The sequence below is a fragment of the Diospyros lotus genome, chromosome 12 (genome assembly GCF_014633365.1).
Source record: "Diospyros lotus cultivar Yz01 chromosome 12, ASM1463336v1, whole genome shotgun sequence".
In the NCBI taxonomy this organism is placed as follows: domain Eukaryota; kingdom Viridiplantae; phylum Streptophyta; class Magnoliopsida; order Ericales; family Ebenaceae; genus Diospyros; species Diospyros lotus.
Window position 1 is genome coordinate 14,055,649 of NC_068349.1, and position 23,110 is coordinate 14,078,758.

The window sequence follows — 23,110 nt, forward strand, 5'->3', positions numbered from 1 at the left end:
AAAAAAAACAAAAGGAAACTCCCCATATGGAGAAAGGCTCCCCACATCCATGAGGAGATAGATCCCCATATCTGGGACAAGGAGAAAATCTCCCTGCAGCAGGGTGGTGTCCCATATAAGGTGTATATATATATATATATATATATAGAGGAGGCATTAACATTGCAAGAAACAGAAAAATAACAAGGAGAAATACAGAAAAGGGAACTATGGAGATCAACTAAGAAGGGGGAGACAGAAAATTAATGCAACCAAACTCTTGCCCTCACACCAATATCTCAGTTAAGGAAATGTGATGCAGGACAACATTCAACCGGGATGATGTAGAAGAAATTGCAATGACAAATCATAAACCCTAATCAAATATTTCTAAATACAACAAATCTTTCTAAATATGAAACCTAATCAAATTTTTCTAAAACAAAATACTAAAAATCTGAATTCTAAATCAAAATCAAAAACATATTTCCCATCAAAATGGCAAAAACAAGATAAATGCAAAGGAAGAGCTTACTAGGCTGAAAAGAAGCCATTGCAAGACAAGAGGCATAGATTGAAGCCTCCTTCTCAGTTTCTCCTTTCTCTCTGTTCTTCTCCTCTTATCTCAGTTTTTCCTTTCTTGCATGGCTGTTGATAACATATGAGAAGGGAGGAAGACCCTTATAATAAGTAAGTGAATAAAAGAAAGGGTAAATTCCATCTGGCACCCTTGAGGTTTGGCGGAAAGGCATCAACCACCCTTGAGTTTTCGAAAATAACACTGACCTCCTCTGACTTTTATGACCATGGATCAATTTCCCCCATGTCATCAATAAATGACAATTAATTTTTTGCAAATGCCCAATAACTCCTCCCCTCTCTCTCTCTTAGTTGTAATGATGGAAAACAAAAAATTACTGGTGGCAGCAGGCCACACCATGGCCATCAATTTAGAGGAACCCAGATCTGGATCAAGGAACCCAAATCTAGAGAGAGAGAGAGAGAGAGAGATGCACATGCACACACACAAAGGTGAGACAAAGAGGGAAAGTGTCCCCGCTGGCAATGAGCTTGACAAAAACCAGTCTCCCATGGGATTTATAAGGGGGGAGAGAGAGAGAGAGAGACACACACACACACACACACACACACAAAGACAAACAAAGAGACAGAGAAAGAATGCGATCACTACCATGAAGATGGGTGACAATGTGAAATCCTCTCCTTTTTCTTTCCTCCTCTTTCTCACTTCCACAATGGGGTTATGGGAAAGGGAGAGAGGCATAGACCAAGCACAGCAAAGGCAAAGAAGCAAGGGTAGCGGTGGAGCTCGAGGTAGCTGTCAGCAAAGGCTAGGGTTTTTAAAGGTGGGGCAAGGGAAATGCAAAGGAAGAGAGGGAAAACAGAGAAAGTGAGACAAATCTAAGACCTCAAAAGGAAGGATAAAGAAGGACAATGAGGGACAAGAAGAGTTTGACAACAGTTGCAGAGGTTCATGATAGCAAAAGAGAAAGAGAAAGCTGAGATACCTAAGAATATGATTTACAGCATCTAGATGCCTTTGTGCAAGAGCATGCATAAACTGACTTGCAACAATCACACTAAAGGCAATGTTTGGTCTTGTGAGAGAGAGATAGATCAAGTTACCTACAACCTTCGGTTTCTAGCCTTATCCATGGGATGATCAGTTTCTATGCTCCTTGATTTCCAATTCTATTCCAAAGGAGTGCTTGCAAGTCTACAGCTTATTTTCTCGGTTTCAGTGAGAAGGTCTAGAGTATATTTCCTTTTGAGTTATAAAAAAACCTTTTTTACTCTTTGCCACTTCCATGCCAAGGAAGTATACAAGTGTTCCAAGGTATTTAACTTTAAACTCAGCTTGTAGACACTCTTTTAGCTATTGAATTCCTATAGCATCATCACCTGTAAGAATCATATCGTCCACATATACTATTAGAATTGATTTTTTTCCATTTTCAATTTGCTTGATAAACAAGGTGTGATCAACCTGCCCTTGTTGATACCCAAGAGTCTTCATAGTTGCACTAAACTTTGTAAACCATGCCCTAGGTGACTACTTTAGACCATAAAAGGCTTTCCTTAGTTTGCATACTTTGTCTTGATTTTCAGCTAATTCAAAACCAGGAGGTATTTGCATGTAATCTTCTTCTTACAACCTTCCATTTAAGAAGGCATTCTTCATGTCCAACTAATAAAGTTCCCGATCCAAATTTGCAGCCATAGATAATAATACTCTAATGGAATTCAACTTAGCTACACGAGAAAAAGTCTCTTCATAGTCTACACCATAGGTTTGGGTAAGTTGAATTCCATTAGATTATTCGTCCACAACATCTTTCCATATGCATTCAACCCTAAGTATTGCCCATCCTTGATATCAAGCATCAGCATTATCATTCAGATAAGCTAAGGCCAAATTGACCAGAAGGAATTCTAGTATTTTATAAAACTAAAGAACTTTTGGCATCTTTTTATCCACCACCTAGGGTTTTTTCCATCAAACAAAGGGATTTCTAGTTTTGGCATAGGAACATTGTTATGAACATATGGAGTACAAGAGGAATTATTTTCCAATCTCCTATCAACCACACAATCTGTCAAATTATCTTGCTCACATATATTTTCAATCTCTAGCCCCAACAATCTAGATGGTGTAGGATTAGGACCATTACCTTCCAGAATTGGATCGGCATTCTCCTTCAACAGAAAGTCCCCCGGCAAGCTGATTTGCAAAATTCTAGAAAACATTTGCAAGAACCCATCAAGTCTTTTAGCCAGTCTATCTATAGAAGCATATGTCATGTCCCTAATAGTAGTATAAGGGCAATATTGTAATAAGGATATAGTACTTGTTAGGCTTATAGTTGTATTGCACATGGGCGGATGATGGCTGCAGGCTATAAATAAGCCATTGCTGTAAGAGAGTAGGGTATGTTTGAATTGATAATTGAAATCTCTCATTTCCCTCTTGAATTCTCTCAATCTCCTTCCAATTTCTCTCCAATCACTCTCGTTCTTTCCCTCCCTGTTCTATTCTCCCTTAACTTTCCCATATCTCTCCTGATCTAACTTCCCCAATTACCTCTTAACCTGTTATGAACCCTAGGTTCATGACAATTGGTATCAGAGCAACCAATCCTTGGCTGTGATTTGATTCGATTTGAAGAGAGCCGTCCATTCAAGTTGTGAATTCTAGCAGTATGTGTTCAAGTTTTTGCCAGTTAAATCAGCTTCAATGATTTCATTGGAGGAATTCTCGGCTGAGGATCTGGATTAAGGTCCAGATTGTGAAGGCGTGTGAAAACGACCTGGCCAAGCCGTTCTGACGGTGCTTCCGACAACTCCTGGAGCAATTTCAATTGATCCGAATTAGCAGACGAGAAGGCCAGGCGAGTAAGTTTGAGAAGAAGACGCGACTGTAAGCTCTGATCAGCAATTCAATTGCAGGCCAGAGGTATCGAATTTCAAGAGAATTGAAGCAAAGTCGACCAATCCTAGGCTATTGCGATTTCGAAGGTAAAACCGGACCAAGCGATCCCAGTCGTGAGTCCAGAGCTAGTTTGTTGCATGTGAAAGGGCGATTGCTGTAAGGCAATTTCGAACGAAATTCCAGAAAATACTGTTCGAAATTGGAAGACGACTACGCTGGCGATATTGAATTCACTTCAATCGTGAGTAGACAACGGGAAGGAAGGCGTGCATGTTAGTCAGACGAGGAAGTGGTGTCGCGGCCGTTGTCAATTGAGGTCGGTGATTGGGCGTGCGATTCTCCTAGGCTGGTCGGAGGCGATTGTTGCCTGAAAATTTTGGGGCACTCCTATTCGACTTTTGAAGACGAAGACGGCCAATAATTGTAATTTCCGTGATTCCGACAAATTTCAGTGAATTCCGATTGATTAATTGGCTAAATTTCAATTCAGAACTTAAAGGCGACTTGGCCAAGCAATTCCGATTTATTGAGAATTTCGACAATCAAGATAGAGAAGCAACTGGGCGATCTCTAGTTGAATCTCGGATTTGATGTCCGACACTGCTAAGTGCCGACGCTAACCACACTCGTTGATCCACAGTACAATGGATCTTGAACGATAATTGATCCATAGCGATCAGTCTCCAAAGATCGGTTGGGATTGGGAAATTGTTGAGTTGCAGTAGCAGTTTCAGGAAGCAACTGTAGGATTGATAGAACAACTGAGTTGATCAATTGCAGGTGGTTTCTCATCTATCAATTCTTGAGGCGATTGATTATCCACCAATAATCTGAATTCTGATGGCAAAAGATATCGGGATGAAGCACAAGGAATTTCAATGGCAGGAAGTGTCGGCGAAAATGACAAAGAGGCAAAACAGTATTGGATCTGTAGAATCGGCATGGGAAAAGAAGTTGAACAGTGTTGCAGATCTATTGCAAGAAGAGATCAATCACAGGCGTGAAATTATTGATGACTTCAAAAATTGGATGAGGGACCAGTGCATGATAACGTTCGCCAGACGGAATCAGGTTAGATTACCTGCTTGTTTGCTTTCTAGAGAATATTCTGATCCGATTATTATAGAGACGCTACCAGATCCTACAACTACTCCTTACTGTCCTCAAAGAACTAGAGCAGATCCTAATTCAGTGGGGAATCCTTACCTCACTCATCCCTGGAATCGGAACCCCAGGGACAAATCTCAATGTCCAAGGCAGGGGGACAGAAATGTTGTTCCAGAATGGGATGTCAAAATGTCTAAGGCAAAAAAAGATGATAAGGAGGGCGTGGTAAAGAAAGCATCACTGCTTCAGGAGTTTCCTAAACTGCAGCAGCCTAAGGAGGGTTCAAAACGATGGGAAAATGATTCATGGCGAACCTCTGACAGTGGGCAGAAGAAGTATTCTAGTTTGGGCGGAATTAACAAGGAAGAAAGCTATAACAAGCTGGTGGTTGGGACAGTAGGTACTGATTCCTTTGGAAAACAAATTCTTGGGGAAGATGGACTAGATGACAATCACGGAAGCCTAAAACAAGAAATGATTGATGTAGTCAATCGGAAAGCAATAGAAAGAGGAGGCAACAAGGGATTTCTAGAATTGGGGATAAACATCTTTGAATCTTCAGAATCTGAAATTGGTCCAGTTGTTCTAAATATGACACAGGCTCAATCAACGTCGACAACCCGCAATGTTGAAGGGATTCTGCTACATTGGTTGAGAAGTTAAAAGTATAACTACTGCCTCAAGATGCAACTACCGAAAGGCCAAGAGAGGAAACGAGGGCAGCATTTGAGGAACTAATCGAGGAAGCTAGCGCCAATCCATTACCTTAGGTGATTAGAGCAGGGACGGACGGGATCGGATGGTGTTCCGAATCAGAATTCTATCAAAAATGGAATTGATGGTGGAGCTCCTAAGGATACTTTGCCATTGCCTATGGTTTCGGATAATGCTGAGGATTCCTTAGCTAACGAGAGGGTGAAGATAGCACTAGCAGGAGGAAGTTTCACAGATCTTAATTGTTGTCACCATGTTGTTGTCATTTCCAAAGATGTAAACCAGAATGCAAAAGGTGCAAACCAATTTTTTATGTTAAAGGGAATAGAGGTAAACAAGACAGGTGTTTTAGATGATTTTTCTTCCAGCCAAGGGAAATCTCCTATGATTTATGACCCTATTAGGCATTTCCCTCATCAACAGCAGATTCAAAGTTGTGAGGAATCTTGGCAAATGGCTGTAACGAGAGGAAAGCTAAGGAAGATAGATGCAGCAGTCAAAAGCTTGACCATGGAGAACAAAGTTGTTGCGGCTTTGTGCATTATTGCTATAGATGGCCAATTGGGATTTTTGCCTACTGCAATGACGGATGGGGTGATGATGGAAATTAATGTTGCAACAACTCCTAGACTTGACATTTCTACATTGCTGCATTTTAAGGCATTTGCGGATATTGTTGCGCAAAGTGATGAAGAATTAGAGTACATGAGAACCACTACAAATCTGTTATGCATACAGAATTTTTTCAAAACTTCTCCATCCAAACTGTGGAAGAGAAGGAAAAAGGATATGGGAAGCTGTGGAGGTTTGGCATTTCTTGGGGATAAGAAATGTTTCAAGGCAGGGGGAATTGTCATGTCCCTAATAGTAGTATAAGGGCAATATTGTAATAAGGATATAGTACTTGTTAGGTTTATAGTTGTATTGCACATGGGCGGATGATGGCTGGAGGCTATAAATAAGCCATTGCTGTAAGAGAGTAGGGCATGTTTGAATTGATAATTGAAATCTCTCATTTCCCTCTTGAATTCTCTCAATCTCCTTCCAATTTCTCTCCAATCACTCTCGTTCTTTCCCTCCCTGTTTTGTTCTCCCTTAACTTTCCCATATCTCTCCTGATCTAACTTCCCCAATTACCTCTTAACCTATTATGAACCCTAGGTTCATGACAGCATCTAACTTGTTCTCCAATGATTGAAATGCTTCGTGATGCTTACTCGATCCTTCTTCTAAGGTCTACATTCAGGTTTGCAGATTAGTCACCATTGAATTAACTTGGTTAACCTGCATCTCCAATTGTTTCATTCTAGTTTCATTTTCCATCTCTAATAGATCCAAACTATCAAATTAGCAACCTAAGAATCCACTGCTCTGATACCAATTGTCAAGACCCTGGTCTTGAATCTTGGATTTTTAGAATAGAATTGAGAAGGAAGAATGAAAGAAACAAACAGAGAGAGAACATAGAGAAAGTGGAGGAAAACAGAGATAATTTAAGGAGCAAATAGAGAAAAACATAGGGAAACAGAGAATAGACAGAGATAATTTAAGGAGCAAATAGAGAGAAAAACATAGGGAAACAGAGAATAGACAGAGAAAAATAAGAGAACTTCAATATAATTCCTTGATAATCTCAACACACTAAAGCAAAGCTTTATATATGGTTGTCCCAGCAGTTACTACGCAGTTTTGACATTTACACAGCAGTTATCTGACTATATTATAGCCTCTACTACAAAACTGTAAAAATAACAAGCCACTACTACACAATTGTAAAAAATAACAACTCCACTACACACAACTCTCCTAATCCTCTGATTCCTGACACTAATATGCCCTTATCTTTTAGTGTATAAATTGGAACTCATTGAATCCAATTTTCCCAGAAACTAGACTCACATACCTTGTATAAATTGGAACTCGCTGAATCCAATTTTCCTAGAAACTAGACTCATATCCAATTTGCCAAAGCCAGCTGTTGTGCATGCCGTGTGTTGGTTCATACATTCTGGACAGCTTGCACAAGAAAAATCATAACTAATTATAAAAAAATTCCATTTTTAGCAATTCTTCTGCCATACATTAGGTAACAAGTTCCTCTTTCTTGAAACAATTTAGACCCAGACATTGGTCACCCTTACAGAGTTTGTTTTTTAGCAAACAGTGACCAGGAATATGACTTGTGCAAAACACTACAAAAATCTCCTATTTTGCACATGCAAGTACTTAAAAACCAAAATAATTCAAGTACCATTCCTTTTACAAAACCACCATAATATTACAAAAAAACATGTTTTATATCATATTGTAAAATAAGGAAGCATGCTTCTAGGCATCACTTTTAACTTCAACCCTCTTTATCTTTTACTTACCATTAGATGAATGATCCAGATCCATCTTCACATTGAATATGCTAAATTAGATTTAACACTCAGTAAGGACCAAGAAAACATTTTTGCATGTATTAATTTGAGAAAATGATACTATGAGCATGCATAACTATTTCCTTAAGTAAAGGAGTGAGTTTCTATCTTCACTCACAAGTTCACATCTTAACACCAAAAGGATTTACCATGCTCATCTTGAGCCTAAACTCGAAGTTGGTTTTTACCCAATGTGGTGAACAACCACCCCCAAGACTCTCAAAAACCTCCTATGGGACTAGACTTTACATGCATTAAGAAACAAACACTCTTCGATGCAAAACTTTGAAGATCTTAAACAAGCATTAATGATCTCATGTTCATGCTTAGATTTTACATGCAAATCACCCAAGCAAGATAACAGCATCTGCTAAGATGCATTGTAATTTTTATTGAACAAGAAGGTAACTTCTTAACCAACCTCCCAACATATTACAAAATCACTTCTAATAAACCAATATTCCAAGCCTTTCTTGACTCTAAACACACTATTAAATTTTCATTAATATGACTTACCAGCTTGATATCACAATTTGGATAACTCTATGCCATTCATCAAGCTTGATATCACAATTTGGTACTACAAACAAGACTATGGCAGACTATGCAAAATATGTTTTAAATAAAATGTTTTCATAGCTGGCTTGATATGATGATAACTAAAACTGAAACAAATTTATCTTTTGCCAATTATCAGGCAATTGGTTACCGCTCATGTTTATGGTGGGGAATTCATTTCATTATGACTCATCTGCTGACCTATAAGGCCTTATCTAGAATTAAACTCTTAAGTGTTTCCACTTTTCTCTAGCAAAAACTTAAATGTAAAGTTGATGATTCTAGAATAATAAATGCTTTAATTTTTCTCATCCAACATAGTAGATTTTTCAACCACAAAGATATAAACCTCATTTGGAATTAAAATCAGTGTTACATCCAGCATCAGAAATGTTCCTAACAACAAGCTGAAGAAGTTAAAGGTTAAAATCCTATTTCTGTCAATAAATAAAAGAAGGAAGCATGCAAGAAAACTAAAAAGATGGCTTTCTGTGAACAGACAGTGGGAGAAGAGAAAATGCAGAGAAGAAAAGATCAGGAGAAATTCAGGAGAGAGAATAGGGATGGGAGAAGAAAAAGAAACTAGGAGGACAGGGGAGAGACGGCCAACATGAGGTGGAAAGAATTAGAAGAGAGAAATAAGAGACTCAGAAATTTGAATTCCATTCAATCATAAAATCCAAATGAAAACTAAACCTAGTGCGATATGTACACACTAATGTAATCTTAAAAAGCTACGAATTAAGTAGGAAGTAAAATCATTCATAATCCTCCAAAGTCACTACGTAGGTAAGGTTCTAAACGTTTATAATTATACCCATAGAATTATAAAATAGTTAAAACTCTTCATCTTTATCATGGTCCTTATTCCCAACGCTAAAAATGCTAGCACTAGCACAAATATTGTTATTCATCTCATCCCATGAATTCTCTGGCATAGTCATTGAATTTCTGCAAGAGGTAATGCAATATAGCAATTGTTCACCTCCAAGTCTTCAATCATATTAGCTAATATATGGCATTTTCTTTTGTTAGTACCTTTTTGTAGACAAATGTTTCATATAATTAGCTGTAATGGTACCTGAAATTTAAATAAAATGTGCCAAACGGATCTCAATTTCATTTGTGTTATGGTGATATGAAATGAGAGAGAGAGAGAGAGAGAGAGAGAGAGAGTTAGCAAACTCCAATTACTACAAATGATTCCTGAGGTTTGTAAGTTAAATTTTACAGATGAGTTGAACAGCGTGAACTCAACCTGAATGATACTGACAAAAATGGAGGGTCTGATGTCAGATACATCATCAACAGTACAAAATATAGAAGAATGAATGCTAATCATTTGTCACCTTGGTCTTCCAAGTTCTCTACGTCATGTTTCCATTCTGTCACTGATGAATCAACCACAGATGCATTTTCCATTCCAGTATCAGAAGACATATCCGTTTAGCCTCTACAATTAAATATAGCAGAACCAGAGCAGGTTTGAATTATTAATTATGAAGACAAAAGGGATTATATGTTCAAAAAAATTATTAGATGAAACTGAAAAGTATCATTTGCAATCTCTAGCATTATTGCTAATTTCAGGGACTATTACCGAGAACATAATATCACTGATCAACAAAAATAAATATGCAACTTCAGTATTTTATTTCCTAATTTCTCCAATAAGTTGAAAACATGCAGCCATGCCTCAGAAAAGACTTGCTCCTCCCCCTCTAGAGATTGCAGATGCCACAAAAAGGTAACAAATGGTGGTTAAACATAAACATAATTGTGATAACAAGATTGACCTCCTAAAATATAGCTCTTTTTTGGGCCTACCACTTTGCTCTTCATTTAAAACTAACACAAAAGTAGGATGGTGGTGTTAATAGATTTTGAGATCTCAGGAAAGCAATATTTCTCTAAGGGAGGTTGTTTATTTCAGCATTTTCTCATTTTACTATGGTTACCGTTGTGGCAAATAGACCTGAGAAATAATAGAAACTTTGATTAGGGTGATACAGCAAGGAATTCTAGAACTCTTTGGTTGATTGGGAAAGATGCAAATTCCTCAACTGGCAGGGGATAAGTGTTAAAAGACTTTTAACTGTTCTATAAGCTTTCTTGGAAAAGTGGTCATGCAGTTATGCAAAGAAAGGTATTCACAGAGAAAAGTATCAATGGGCAAATATGGTTGTCCAGCTAGCTATATAGTCCAAGAGTGAGATTTTGGTTAGATTGTTGGCATGATCATTGACACTCGTGTGAAATTTTTCCTTATTTAATCCAATTAGTCAAAATTAACGAGGTAGGGTCAGTGAGCCTTTCCCTGAAGCCTTAAATGGCATTGCACTGTCCCCTCAGTTCAGATACAACCTCAGTACAGTAAGATTGACTCCTTGACTAAGTTATTTGGTATCTTTTGTGATAATACTTCCACTGGACCTATGCTGCCAAAAAACATTGTGTCAGGTATCTGGACTTAGCCTAGGGTTTGTTATGGAATTTGGAAGAAATCGGGGGAGAGAGAGAATAGAAAAGGAGGGAGATTCAGAGAGAACAGAGGGAGAGAGAGAGAGAGAGAATTAGGAAGGGAAAGAATCTGTTATTACTCAACAACAATAACTATTCTCCAACTGATCTAGGCTATTTATAGGTTTTTCTATCCTTTCAATTGTAACTGAAAGGTACAAACTACTACAGCAGCAAAGTACTACTGACTACAATACAAATAATACACTATTACTACTATATCCTAGGGGGTCGTAACAATCCCCCCTCCTTGAGAGATTTCTTGTTCTAGAGAAATTACAACAATTGGCTATTATTCCTTCATCCAATCCTTGCTTGCTCTTGCTCTTCTTCTTCTTTTTCCTCATCTAGCCCCTCCATATTCAATAACTGTCTTCTGCATTGGTGGCCTAGGCTAAATTTATCTCCGCATTTATGGCCTAATCCTAGCCATCTCCTTTGCTCCATAATAAGAGATTTGACTAAATTAGGGTTAGTACAAACCCTAGGATTCACATTTCCCTGATTCAGTCCTGAGGGTGCAGTCCAAGAATTTTCTTCTGACTTCCTAACTGATCAAAGAATAACTTTCTGTTAGAATCTTGTGCTTTTTGAAAATTGCTTCTAATGCAAGCTCATGCAACCTTTCCTTCTCAGCAGCCTGCTTAACAGTTGCAGGCTGCATCATTTTGACAATTGGCCTTAGGTCATCCTTGAGGCCACTAATGAAACTGGAAATGAAGTACTGCTCTGTTAAGGCAGGTTGCAAATTCAACATCAAGGACCTTAATTCTTCAAACCGGACTTGATACTCCATCACTGATCCATCCTGTTTTAGTTTATTAAATTCTTCAATCACATCGGTCATTGACTTCTCTCCAAACCAGTCACATAGATCCTCCACAAATTCAATCCAATTAGCCTCAGATTTCCTCATCTTGATCCAACCTGGATACCACGAGTCAACCGCATCATTGAGATAGGCTACTGCAAGGTTGATCTTTTGTCCTCCTACTATATTATAAAATTGAAAAAACCTCTCCCATCTACAGATCCGCCATCTCAATTTTGATCCTTCAAAAACCAGTATCTCCAACCTTGGCATGGGAGTATAATGAGCGGTTTTTGAAGAACCTCCTACTTGGATTGTTGGTTCCAAAACTGGTAAATCCTCAGCTTCTTGCCTTCCTAAAGCTTGAGGAAGAATTCCATCGCCAGATAGGATTGGATTGGCAATGGATCTAGGTGAAAAATCCATTGGCAAACTAAATTGAGGCAATTTCAACAGCATGTTAAAAATGTTGTTCATTCTCTGGCCAAAATTATCAAGAGTTTCTCTATTTTTATCAATTTCTCTCTGTATACTTTCTCTGGTTGCGGTGCTTTCTTCTCTGCCGTGACTAACTTCTTCCAAATTCCATTGCCTCCATTGTGGCCTCAAGCTACTTCATTCTAGTACCTTCAGCCATCACCAATGCTCGCCTCAAACTTCAACTCTGGTTCACTATTAAGATTGCCTAAAGATCGCCTAACTCACAGCTGAGAATTGATAGGCTCTATTGCAGTCTCTTGAGAATCGCCTGCAATCAGCTTCCAAGGATAGCCTTGCTCTGATCAGCAATTGCCTATGAAACGGCTTCCAACAAGCGCCTATCCTGAATCACCTAACTCACAATTCAACAGCCGAGGACAACCAGCTTTGATACCAAATGTCAAGTATTTGGACTTGGCCTAGGGTTTGTTATAGAATTTGGAAGAAATCGGGGGAGAGAATAGAAAAGGAGGGAGAAATCATAATAATGGAGGGAGATTCAAAGAGAGAATTTGGGAGGGAAAAAATCTATTATTACTCAACTAATCTAGCCTATTTATAGGTTTTTCTATCCTTTTAGTAACAATACAACTCAAAGGTACAAACTGCTACAGTAGCAAAGTACTACTGACTACAATACAAGTAAGACACTATTACTACTATATCCTTGGGGATGTGACACATTGTTGCTCTCATACACAAGAAGAGGAGGAGCATTAGAGCTGCAAGATCTTAAAACCAGCCTTGTGGGAAGTGTTTATAAGATTCTTGCCAAATATTGGCCACTAGATTGAAAGAGGTTAATGGTACTATGGCCGCGAGGGATATGTTTTGATGTAAGACAAGAATAAAGGCATCTTTAATGCATGAGGCCCCTCGCCTTGCAAGGGTCAATAGAGAGTGTTTTTTGCATGAAACCTTACCCTTGCTTTGCAAAATGCCTATTTCTATAACTCAAACCTGTGACCTTTCAGTCACTAAAAGGCATCATCATTGTTGTTGTGGCTACCAAGGCTCAACCTCCTGATGTGGGACAAGAATATTTCATAAAATTACGAATAAGCTGGCATATTTTCTCTACTGCTTATAAGTTTAGGCTTGGTGAGGATGGTTTGGTTACGCCATTTTCAAAGGTGTGTGGCCCACAAGGTGAGGTAGACAAGGATAGCATATGGGAGGAGAGCCCATGGACTGATTTGTGGTGTCTAGGAGAAGAATTCACAGCTATTAGATTCCCCCATAAGAGGCATAGATAACTTGTTCTTAACAGAGCTATAAGATGCTTTTTCAGAGTCCATCAAGTCCAATGAGTTCACTGACTTCCCCTTAGAAAAGATCTATTTTCCTGGTCTAATTCTAGAGAAAATCACTTCCCTGACGACATATCTCAAGCCTCCCAAAGGCTGACTCAGAGCTTGTAACCATTTGTATTTTTCTGTAGATGAATAAAAATAATATGTATTTCTCTAAAATGTATAGTTAAGGTATATAAACAGGAGCACACTAAGGACCCTAATTACAACAATACCCCTTATTGTATACTTATATACTTCAACACTTCCCCTCAAGTTGGAGCATATATATTTAGCATGCCCAGCTTGGTACAAATGTCATTCACATGAGGATTTCTAAGTGACTTAGTGAGTAAATCAACCAATTGATCATTGGAGCCCACAAATGCTATAACATCATCCCTGAAAAGCACTTTTTCTCTAAATGGGAATCAACCTCCATGTGTTTAGTTCTCTCATGGAATACAAGATTTTAAGCAATGTGCATAGCAATCTGATTGTCACACTTCAACTAAATAGACTTAACCTTAATGACTTTTAACTCCTCAAGTCATTTTGTAACCACAATAACTCACAAGTTGTTAGGGCTATTGCCCTATATTCAGCTTCTACACTAGACCTAAAAACACCACTTTGTTTCTACTCTTCCAAGAGACTAAATTGCCACCAATAAATACACAATATCCAGATGTGGATCATCTATCTATAAGAGATCAAGCCCAATCAACATCTATTTATCTCATAATCTTGTCATGTTCATGATCCCAATACATCACACTGCAACCAGGGGCACTTTTAATATATCAAAAAATATGAATGTCAACTCTTGGGGCCGAACCTAGGGTATTTTATGGATTTATGGAAGAAACCAAGAAAGAGAATAGAAAGGGAGGGAGAATTCAAAGATAGAAAAGAGAGGGAAAGAGAAATTGAGAGGGAAAGAAGTTGCTATTACTTCAACATAATTCCCATCCTCGACACTTAGCCTACTTATAGACTCTTGCCTCTCAATTTGAATGTCTAACTGAAAGGTACAAGTGTTTATAGCACTAATCAAGGCACAACACCTTTATGCATAAGTAATACAATGTCTAGATACCCCTGGGGTCGTGACAATCCCCTTCCCTTGAAAAATTTCTTGTCCTCGAGAAATTATAGACTAGGCTGCCCTTGGGAATTGCTTCAACAGGTCTGGCAAATACTCCCATGTGGTGTTGTTCGGATGCAAGTGTGTCCACTACACTAAGACTTAAGGGGCAGTGTGTCGTGATATATCACCCTTTTATCCAAGATGGCCCGAGGCTCAACTTCTACTGCAAGATCTTCATCTGCTGGTGGGAAGTTAGGGCTGGTGGCTGCATTAGGTTCCACAAATTTCTTTAGTAGAGACACATGAAAGACAGGGTGAGTATTTACTCCAGCCAGCAACTGCAGTTTGTAAGCCACTTTTCCCACCTTGGCTATTATTGGAAACGGCCCAAAGTACTTAGGGTTCAGTTTAGATGCAGGAGTAGTAGAAAAAGAGTGTTGTTGAAATCTTTTTACCCTCAATTATACCATATCTCCCACATTAAATGCTCTATCACTTCTCCTTCTATATGAAAATTGTTTCATTCAGTTTTGGGCTGTGGCTAACTCCTTAAGCAATGTTAAGATCTCCTGTCTATGCTGCAAATACTGCTCCACTGCAGCCATAGAATTGGGATAGTTTATCACAGCTGGTAGGAGGGGAGGTTTATATCCAAACTGTGAAATTGGGAGCACTGGAAATCACTCGTTCTTGCCAATCTACAGTCACACACACACACTGATTTGATCCCAAAACAGAAAACACAAGAAGAGCAGAATTAAAGTAAGGGAAGAAACATGCAAACCACACGAGTACACAAGGATATATCCTGCTTCAGATCATCAATGATGACCCTACAACCAGCCTCTTGTCCCGCGAGCCAATCCACTAGAATCTTGAATGAAATCAGTACAAGAATCCCTCACACGAGTACAATCACAACCAAGATTACAAAGGCTAACTGCTTCTAAACTTTTCTCTCAATTTCACAGCACTCGTAAAATGTAGAATGAATGATGCCAAGCGACTGCCCTATGCCTTATATTTATAGGCATTTGGGCGGACAATACAAGGATTATAGAAAACTACACAATGTCTAATATACCTCTCATATATTAAGTTACCGTTAAACTCAAATTAACTAACACACACTGCTGCTTGAATCAATCTGACTTCAATGACATCTTCTAGGCTAGACTCGATGCAAACACATAACACAAACAATGCCTCAAAGGGGGCCCTCTTTAGAGCACTATGATAGCTGGAGTTGTACCACGATTGCGCCAATGACAGCCACCTACTCCAACTTTTAGATTTTGCAAAACACATGCATCTTAAATAGGCCTCTAGACACTGGTTCACCCTTTTAGTTTGCCCATCAATCTCAGGGTGATATGTTGTGGACATATGCAGCTCCACCCCCAAACTTTTAAATAGCTCCTACCAAAAAATGTTGGTAAACACCTTGTCCTTGTCTGATATAATAGATTTTGGAATCCCATGTATTTTCCCCACTAAATCTAGGAACAACTGGGCCACCTCTTGTGCTGTAAAAGGGTGAGTCAAGCTCAAGAAATGCACAAATTTAGTAAGTCTATCCACTACTACCAAAATCACGTCCCTTCCCTCAGATTTTGGTAGTCCCTCCAGAAAGTCCATAGAGATTCCCTCCCAAGCTTGTTTGGGAATATCTAAGGGCTGCAATAGACTCGAGAAAGCAATCTGCTCATGTTTGCAACATTGACAGACAGTACAAGTTAACACAAAATCAGCCACATCCCTTTTTAGGCCAGGCCAAAAGAATAGCTGCCTTACCCTATAGTAAGTAGCCCTCAACCCTGAACAACTTCCCAATGGGGAACTATGCAATGTCTTCAAAATCTTGTCCTTCAGCTGCTTATCTTCTCCCACCACCAGTCTTCCTTTAAACCTGAGTAACCCATTTGAGAGTGTGTAACCAGGTTGCCCAGCCAACTGGTTAGTTAACTGAGTTAGAAGATCTCTCACTGTCACGTTCCTAGGGTTTCCCTAGGGTTTGAATAGGAAATTACCAAGGAATTTGCTAGGAACCAGGAAAGATAGAACAAAAATGGAGGGAGAATTAGACAAAAAGAGGGAGATAATAGCGAGATTAGAGGGAGAAATGCAATTAGAACGGAGAAAGGGAGAGAGATTAGAGGGAAATTGTTGTGGGTGAAGCATCAAAACGATGTCGTCTTGATTGGAGGGCAAAGTTGGCAACCTCAGCTGCTCATCTTTGACGGCTGATGGAGGGCCACTTGGCAACCATCAAGGCTACAAGCCTCTGCCCAACGCCTTTATCTGTCCTTTGGCCTTTTTATTAATTGTGTTATACGATCTCTTTATGGTCGTCGATGCTGCCTTTATCAGATCTAATCTCGACCGCTCAATTCTCATATAAATTCAACAGTGCCTTGGGATGGTAAGTAGACGAAAAATATCGAAAAAAAGAGAAGGGAAAGAGGGAGATTAATCGAAGGAGGGTTTCTTGGTGAGAATAGCTTCCATTCTTGTTGCATTTTGTTCTCGTTGTAATCTCTGGTTCTTAGGTTTGCTTCTAATCTGTATTCGATGATTATGAGGCTATTTTGTTAGAAGAACCATTGATGTACAGTTTGTCTGTTTGGATTTTTGTAACCCTACTTGATATAGTGCAGTAAGCTAAACGTGGACGTAGTCCATTTGGGTGAACCACGGTAACTTTGTTGTGCCCTCTTTCTATTTCTGTTCTTCTTTACGTTCTGATTTGCTTGCGTTTTTTATTGCGTAAGTGTGTTTAATATTTTCTGTTCTACCGAAGCACTTTTGGATTCTGTAAAGGTTTGTTTAATCTGGTTTGTTTGAATTTTTCGCTCGGCTCAATAGAAACGAGAGAGAAGAGATCAGAACAATTGAGAGGGAACTCAGAATTCAAATATCATTTTACAATATCATTCCCTACCTATTATAACCTATTTATAGGCTACAACAGCAAAGTACAATTACTACAACAGCAAAATATAACAACAATATACAACCTACATCAACACATATAATACATAATTACTATTATAATTTATATCCTTGGGGATCCTTGGGGTCTTGACACTCACCCAATCAGCTTTCTCATAGCTTTCAAAAATGTCCTACACCCATTCTGGCACCACTACAATAATGGCTTGGCAATTACCCTTATCTTCCCTTCTTGAAAACACATCAGCCACCTTATTTTCCTTCCCCTTTCGATACTGTATGACACAGTCCAAGCCCAATAGTTTTGATGCTCCCTTCTTTTGTAATTGTGTATGTAGCCTCTACTGCAATAAGAACCCGAGGCTTTCATGATCAGTCTTGATTATGAACTGACTCCCTTCTAAATAATGCCTCCACTTATCAACTGCTATCAACACAACAATCAATTCCTTATCATAAACACTCAATCCCAAGTGTTTTGGAGCAAGGGCTTAACTAATGTAGGCTAGTGACTTCCCTTCTTGCATCAACACAGCTCCTACCCCATTGTCACAAGCACCGATTTCTACCACAAAAGGCTTAGTAAAATCAGGCAATGATAAGACATGAGCTTGAGTCATAGCCCCCTTTAATGTTAGGAAAGTTGCCTCAGCCCTAGGATTCCAATGGAAGTTATCCTTATTAAGTAATTTTGTCAAGGGCTTGTTGATTACTCCATAGTGCTGTATAAATTGCCTATAGTACCATGTCAACCCCAAAAACCCCCTTAATTCTTTGATTGTTGTGGGTCTAGGCCACTCAACCATGGTTATATCTTCCTAGGGTTAGTGCTGACTCCTCTCGATATTACATGACCCAAATATTCCACCACCCCCTTAGCAAAGGCGCACTTTGACAGCTTTACATACAATTGATGTAACTTAAGGATCTCAAATCTTGTTCTTAGGTGGGATAAGTGCTAATCAAAATTGGGACTATAGATGAGGATATCATCAAAGAAAACAAGTATGAATTTCCTCAAATAGAGACTAAAAATGTGGTTCATCAAGGCTTGAAAAGTGGCAGGGGCATTGGTGAGTCCAAAAGGCATAACAATAAATTCATAGTGGCCTTGATGAGTTCTAAGGTTGTTTTTGGATATCAACAAGTCTCATTCTAATCTGATGATATCCTGCTCGAAGATCCAATTTAGAAAAGATGGTAGTCTTGGTTAGCTCATCTAATAGGTATTCAATAATTGGTATGGGAAATTTGTTTTCAATGGTAATGGCATTGAGTTGGCGATAATCAACACAAAACCACAATGTACCATCTTTTTTTCTTAACAAGAAGGATGGGTGGGGCAAATGGGGTCAGGCTAGGCTGTATTATAGAATTAGCTAGCATGTTTTTTACCAGCTTTTCTATCTCGCCTTTTGTACAGGGGGATACTAGTAGGATCTGATATTTAGCGGTTTTGAGTTCGGTTTAAGATGGATGGAATGGTCAAATAGTCTAGTGGGAGGTAGGGAAGTAGGCTCAGCAAATAAGTCCTTAAATTCCATCAAAAGTAATTGTAAAGAGTCAGAAAATTGTACCTCAGTAAGAAGTTGACAGACAGCAGTGTTTTCAGCCCTTGAATGTCCTTCCACTGCATCAGCTTCCTCTTCTAACTCTACAGCCTGTATAGAGTACAGCTGTGACACCTGTGCTCACTTTTTCTGTAGTAATTTCTACTTCTTATCGGTGATCACCTTATACTAACCAGTTTCTAGGCTTCCAACCAGTGTTAATTTCCTGCCATTGAACTCAAAAGTAACTTCCAATTTGTTGAAGTCAAAAACCAATGGACTGACTGTCCTCATCCAGTCAACTCCTAGCACAATGTCAACCCCCCCCCCCCCCCCCCCCCGGCCCCCCATTCCAGAATTCTCAAATCCGCTGTAAACTCCTGCCCTTGCATTACCCATTTGAAATCAGCACATTTTTAATTGCTGTACATTTTGTTTCCATTGGCCACAATTACCGAGAGGGAAATAGTGGCTGTTAGTCCACACTTCAAGTCCTTGGCAGTTGCCTCATTCAAGAAGCTATGGGTATTGCCGCTATCAATTAGTACCATGAGTCTCCTTTTACCAACCATTCCTTTCACCTTAATAATTTTTCCTATGGGGCCTCCCTTTAATGCATGAAAAGATATTTCTTCTCGTAAAACAAGGCTATATTACTGTAATTGTATATGGCCCTTTTGTATTGAGTTTAGATGGGTATTTATACATGAGCTAGGCTCCTACAATACAGGGATTGGATACAAAATACAAATTCAAATATGCTATGAACAGATAGGGTAGGATTTAAACTAAAGTGGTAGTTTTATGTAACCACTTATCTCTTTATCTCTATCTTCTCATCTTTCTTATTTCTTTAGTTTTAAATATTCTTTATATCTTATCTTCTATTCAAACTCGGTTTCTCATCTCCTTTCGGCACTCATCTCCTTTCGGCATCTATTTAAACTTGATTTCTGCAACACTCCCCCTCAAATTGACAAGTAAATGTTGACCATTCCCAGCTTGCATGTAATCTCCTGAAATCTTGCCAGTGGAAAACCTTTGGTTAGGATGTCATCTAATTGATTTTATGTTGGCATATAAGGAGTAGTGATTATGCCACTGTCCTGTTTTTCCTTGATGAAATGTCTATCAACTTCTATATGTTTGGTGCAATCATGTTAGAATATATTATGAGCAATATTGGTAGCAAACTTGTTATCACAGTATAATTTCATTGTTTCTTCTAGTTTGATCGTGAGGTCATTTAGGATAATCTTCAGCCACAGAAGTTCGAATACTTCATGAGCCATAGCTCTGAACTCTACCTCTACACTTGAGCTCACAACCACACTTTGTTTTTACTCCTCCATATGACCAAGTTTCCTCTTAGAAAAGTATAGTAACCTGATGTGGATCGCCTGTCCATAGGTGACCCTACATATGATTCCTCTCCCCGAAGTTGCCTTTAAGTAATGCAAGATGCGGTTGACAGCCTATAGATGTTCTTCCCTTGGGTCATGCATAAATTAGCTGACTATTCCAATGGAGTAAGTGATATTAAGCCTAGTATGAGATAGATATATTAGCTTACCAACTAACCTTTGGTACCTATCTTTATAAACTGCGTCCCCTTCATTTTTTGACCCTATTTTGTGATTCGGATCAATGGGAGAGCTTGCTACCTTGCTATTAAGTTTCCTTGTTTCCTTTAACAGGTCCAAAATATACTTCCTTTGGGATAAAAATATGCTATTTTTTTAATAAGTTACTTCAATTCCAAGAAAGTACCTTAGTTTATCGAGGTCTTTAATTTCAAATTCTCAGTCTAGATGTTCTCTTAGAGCAAGTCTTTCAATATCATCATTCCTTGTAATAATAATATCATCAACTTAAACCAATAGGGTTGTGATCATACCTTCTCCATTGTGCTTGATGAATAGGGTATGATCTCCCTAACTTTGTTTATATCTCAATTCCCTCATTGCCTTTGTAAACCTTCTGAACCATGCTCTCGGAGACTGTTTTAGCCCATACAAGACCTTTTTTCAACCGACACACCTTATTACCCCCAAATAATCCTTCGAACCTAAGAGGAGGCTCCATGTAAATTCCTCTTCTAAATCACCATGTAAGAAGGCATTCTTAATGTGAAACTCCAACAATGGCTAATTAAAACAAGCAGCAAGGGAAATGAATATTCTAACTATATTCATCTTGGCTACTAGAGAAAATATTTCTTGATAGTCGATACCATAGGTTTGTGTGTATCCCTTTGCTACCAATCTTCCTTTGTATCTTTCAAATGTCCCATCAGATTTATATTTTACTATAAACACCCATTTACATCCCGCTAGTTTCTTATCCTTTGGCCTAGGTATAGCCTCCCAGGTTCTGTTCTTTTCAAGTGCTTTCATTTCGTCCTCCATAGCAAGTGTCCACTTCTTATCCTTTAATGCCTCATGAATAGATCTTGGGATTTCTATAATGTCTAGTGAGGTAAGAAAGGTTTGATATTGTGAGGACAGTCTATGGTTAGATACAAATTGGGATATAGGGTAGATAGGACGTTTGGTGCATTCTCGGATGCCTTTTCTTAATGCAATGGGTAGGTCAAGGTCATGAGACAGATTCTTCCACAGAGGTTGGAAAATGGATAGTGGCCTTACCTTCATCCAAGTAGGAATCTTGAGCTTGTGTGGGTCTAGGATCAGTTTCTGTCCTCCTTGAGTAGACAAGAGGTTCTCTTGGATTCAAGGCTAGTTGTTGCAATTCGGCTGTGTGCTCATCACAATTAGTGTCTAATGGAATTGTAGAAGGTGGAGATGGAAGGGAACCAGGTGAAAGTGGTTGTCTCAACTGGCTCAGTCGTTGAAAGGATAAAGGAAGAGATAAACGGGTGTCAAGAGTAAGATCCTCATCTCCACTCAAGTGCTCCCCTTGAAGATGAGGTGCGGAAGAGAAGAAAATGGGAGTAGTTTCATGAAATGTAACATCCACGGACATAAAGAATTTACGAGTATACGGATGATAGCATTTATACCCTTTTTGAGTGTTAGAATACCCAAGGAAGATACACTTGAGAGCCTGAGGGTCAAGCTTGTCACAACTATGTGGATAAAGGTGTACATAGACCATGCACCCGAAAACTTTCGGAGATAAAGTGGAGGAAAAGGAGACAGACAGGTAGTGATGCATTAGAAGCCAAATAGAACTCTTGTTGCCAAGGGAGCAAGAGGGGACACGATTAATCAGATGAGTGGCGATGAGCACAACTTTCCCCCAGAATTGTTTAGGTACACAAGACTAAAATAACAAGGACCGAGTAACACTTAAGAGGTGACGATTTTTCCTTTCAACCACCCTGTTTTGTTGAGGGGTATCAACACAAGAAGACTCATGAATAATGCCTTCTTTAAGAAAAAAAAAATGGTTTAAACAGTGGTTAAAGTAGTCCTTGGCATTATCCAAGCAAAATTGTTTTATACACACCCCAAATTGGGTTTTGATCATGCGACAAAAATTGGGAAGAATAGTGGAAATGTTCGATATGTCCCACATGAGGTAAACACAAGTGACCCAAGTACATTCATCAATAAAAGAAACAAACCATCAAGCCCAATGCGATTACAAACTTGTGAAGGATCCCATAGTTTTTAAGAGACTAAAGGGAGGATGGCCAAACTAGTAGTGTTGTAACAAAATCTTGGAGGAAGTAGGAGAGGGGTGACATGGTGATGAGAGAGCCAACCGGTGCCCTGATCCATTCAAAGTGCTCTTTGTCTCAAGATGGTAGAGTCCGTCCTTAACTTTAGCAAGTCCAGTCGTCCTCCCTGAAATCTTGTCCTGAAAAATACAATGTGTGTCAAAAAAAGGTAACATTGCAGTTCAAAGACTTGGTAAGTTGGATTATGGACAAAAGGTTGGTGGATAGCTTGGGAACATGAAGAACTTTAGTTAATGGGATATGGGGAATGACATTGATGTTACCTTGACTAGCAATAGGAATATGAGAGCCATTTGCAACAACAATCCCTCTGTGGCCCCTTGTAGGTTGCAAAAAAAAGTGACATACAGTGTCATGTGACTAGTTTCACCTAAGTCAAGAATCCATGAAGAAGGATGTGGGTTGGCCTGAGCATTAAAGGAACAAGCAGAGAGACACTTACCAAAGGCAGCTAAAGAGCATGCAAAAGTAGAGCCA

General features: G+C 38.9%; 1 protein-coding gene across 8 annotated transcripts in view; it reads right to left on the bottom strand.

Annotated features, from left to right (window-relative positions):
• Positions 1 to 23,110, bottom strand: part of LOC127813884 (zinc finger CCCH domain-containing protein 45) — a 99,605-nt gene that overhangs the window by 59,365 nt on the left and 17,130 nt on the right. For 7 of the 8 annotated variants that reach the window (XR_008026243.1, XR_008026240.1, XR_008026241.1 and 4 more), the window contains exon 2: positions 9,582 to 9,685. Coding sequence is in view for 3 of the 8 variants with exons in the window: in XM_052354990.1 (XP_052210950.1) it covers positions 9,582 to 9,672 (91 nt within the window). In the remaining 5 variants the exon portion in view is untranslated. Of the gene's footprint in view, positions 1 to 514; positions 628 to 9,581; positions 9,686 to 23,110 lie in introns of those variants that run through there. The other variant, XR_008026242.1, reaches the window with a different exon arrangement.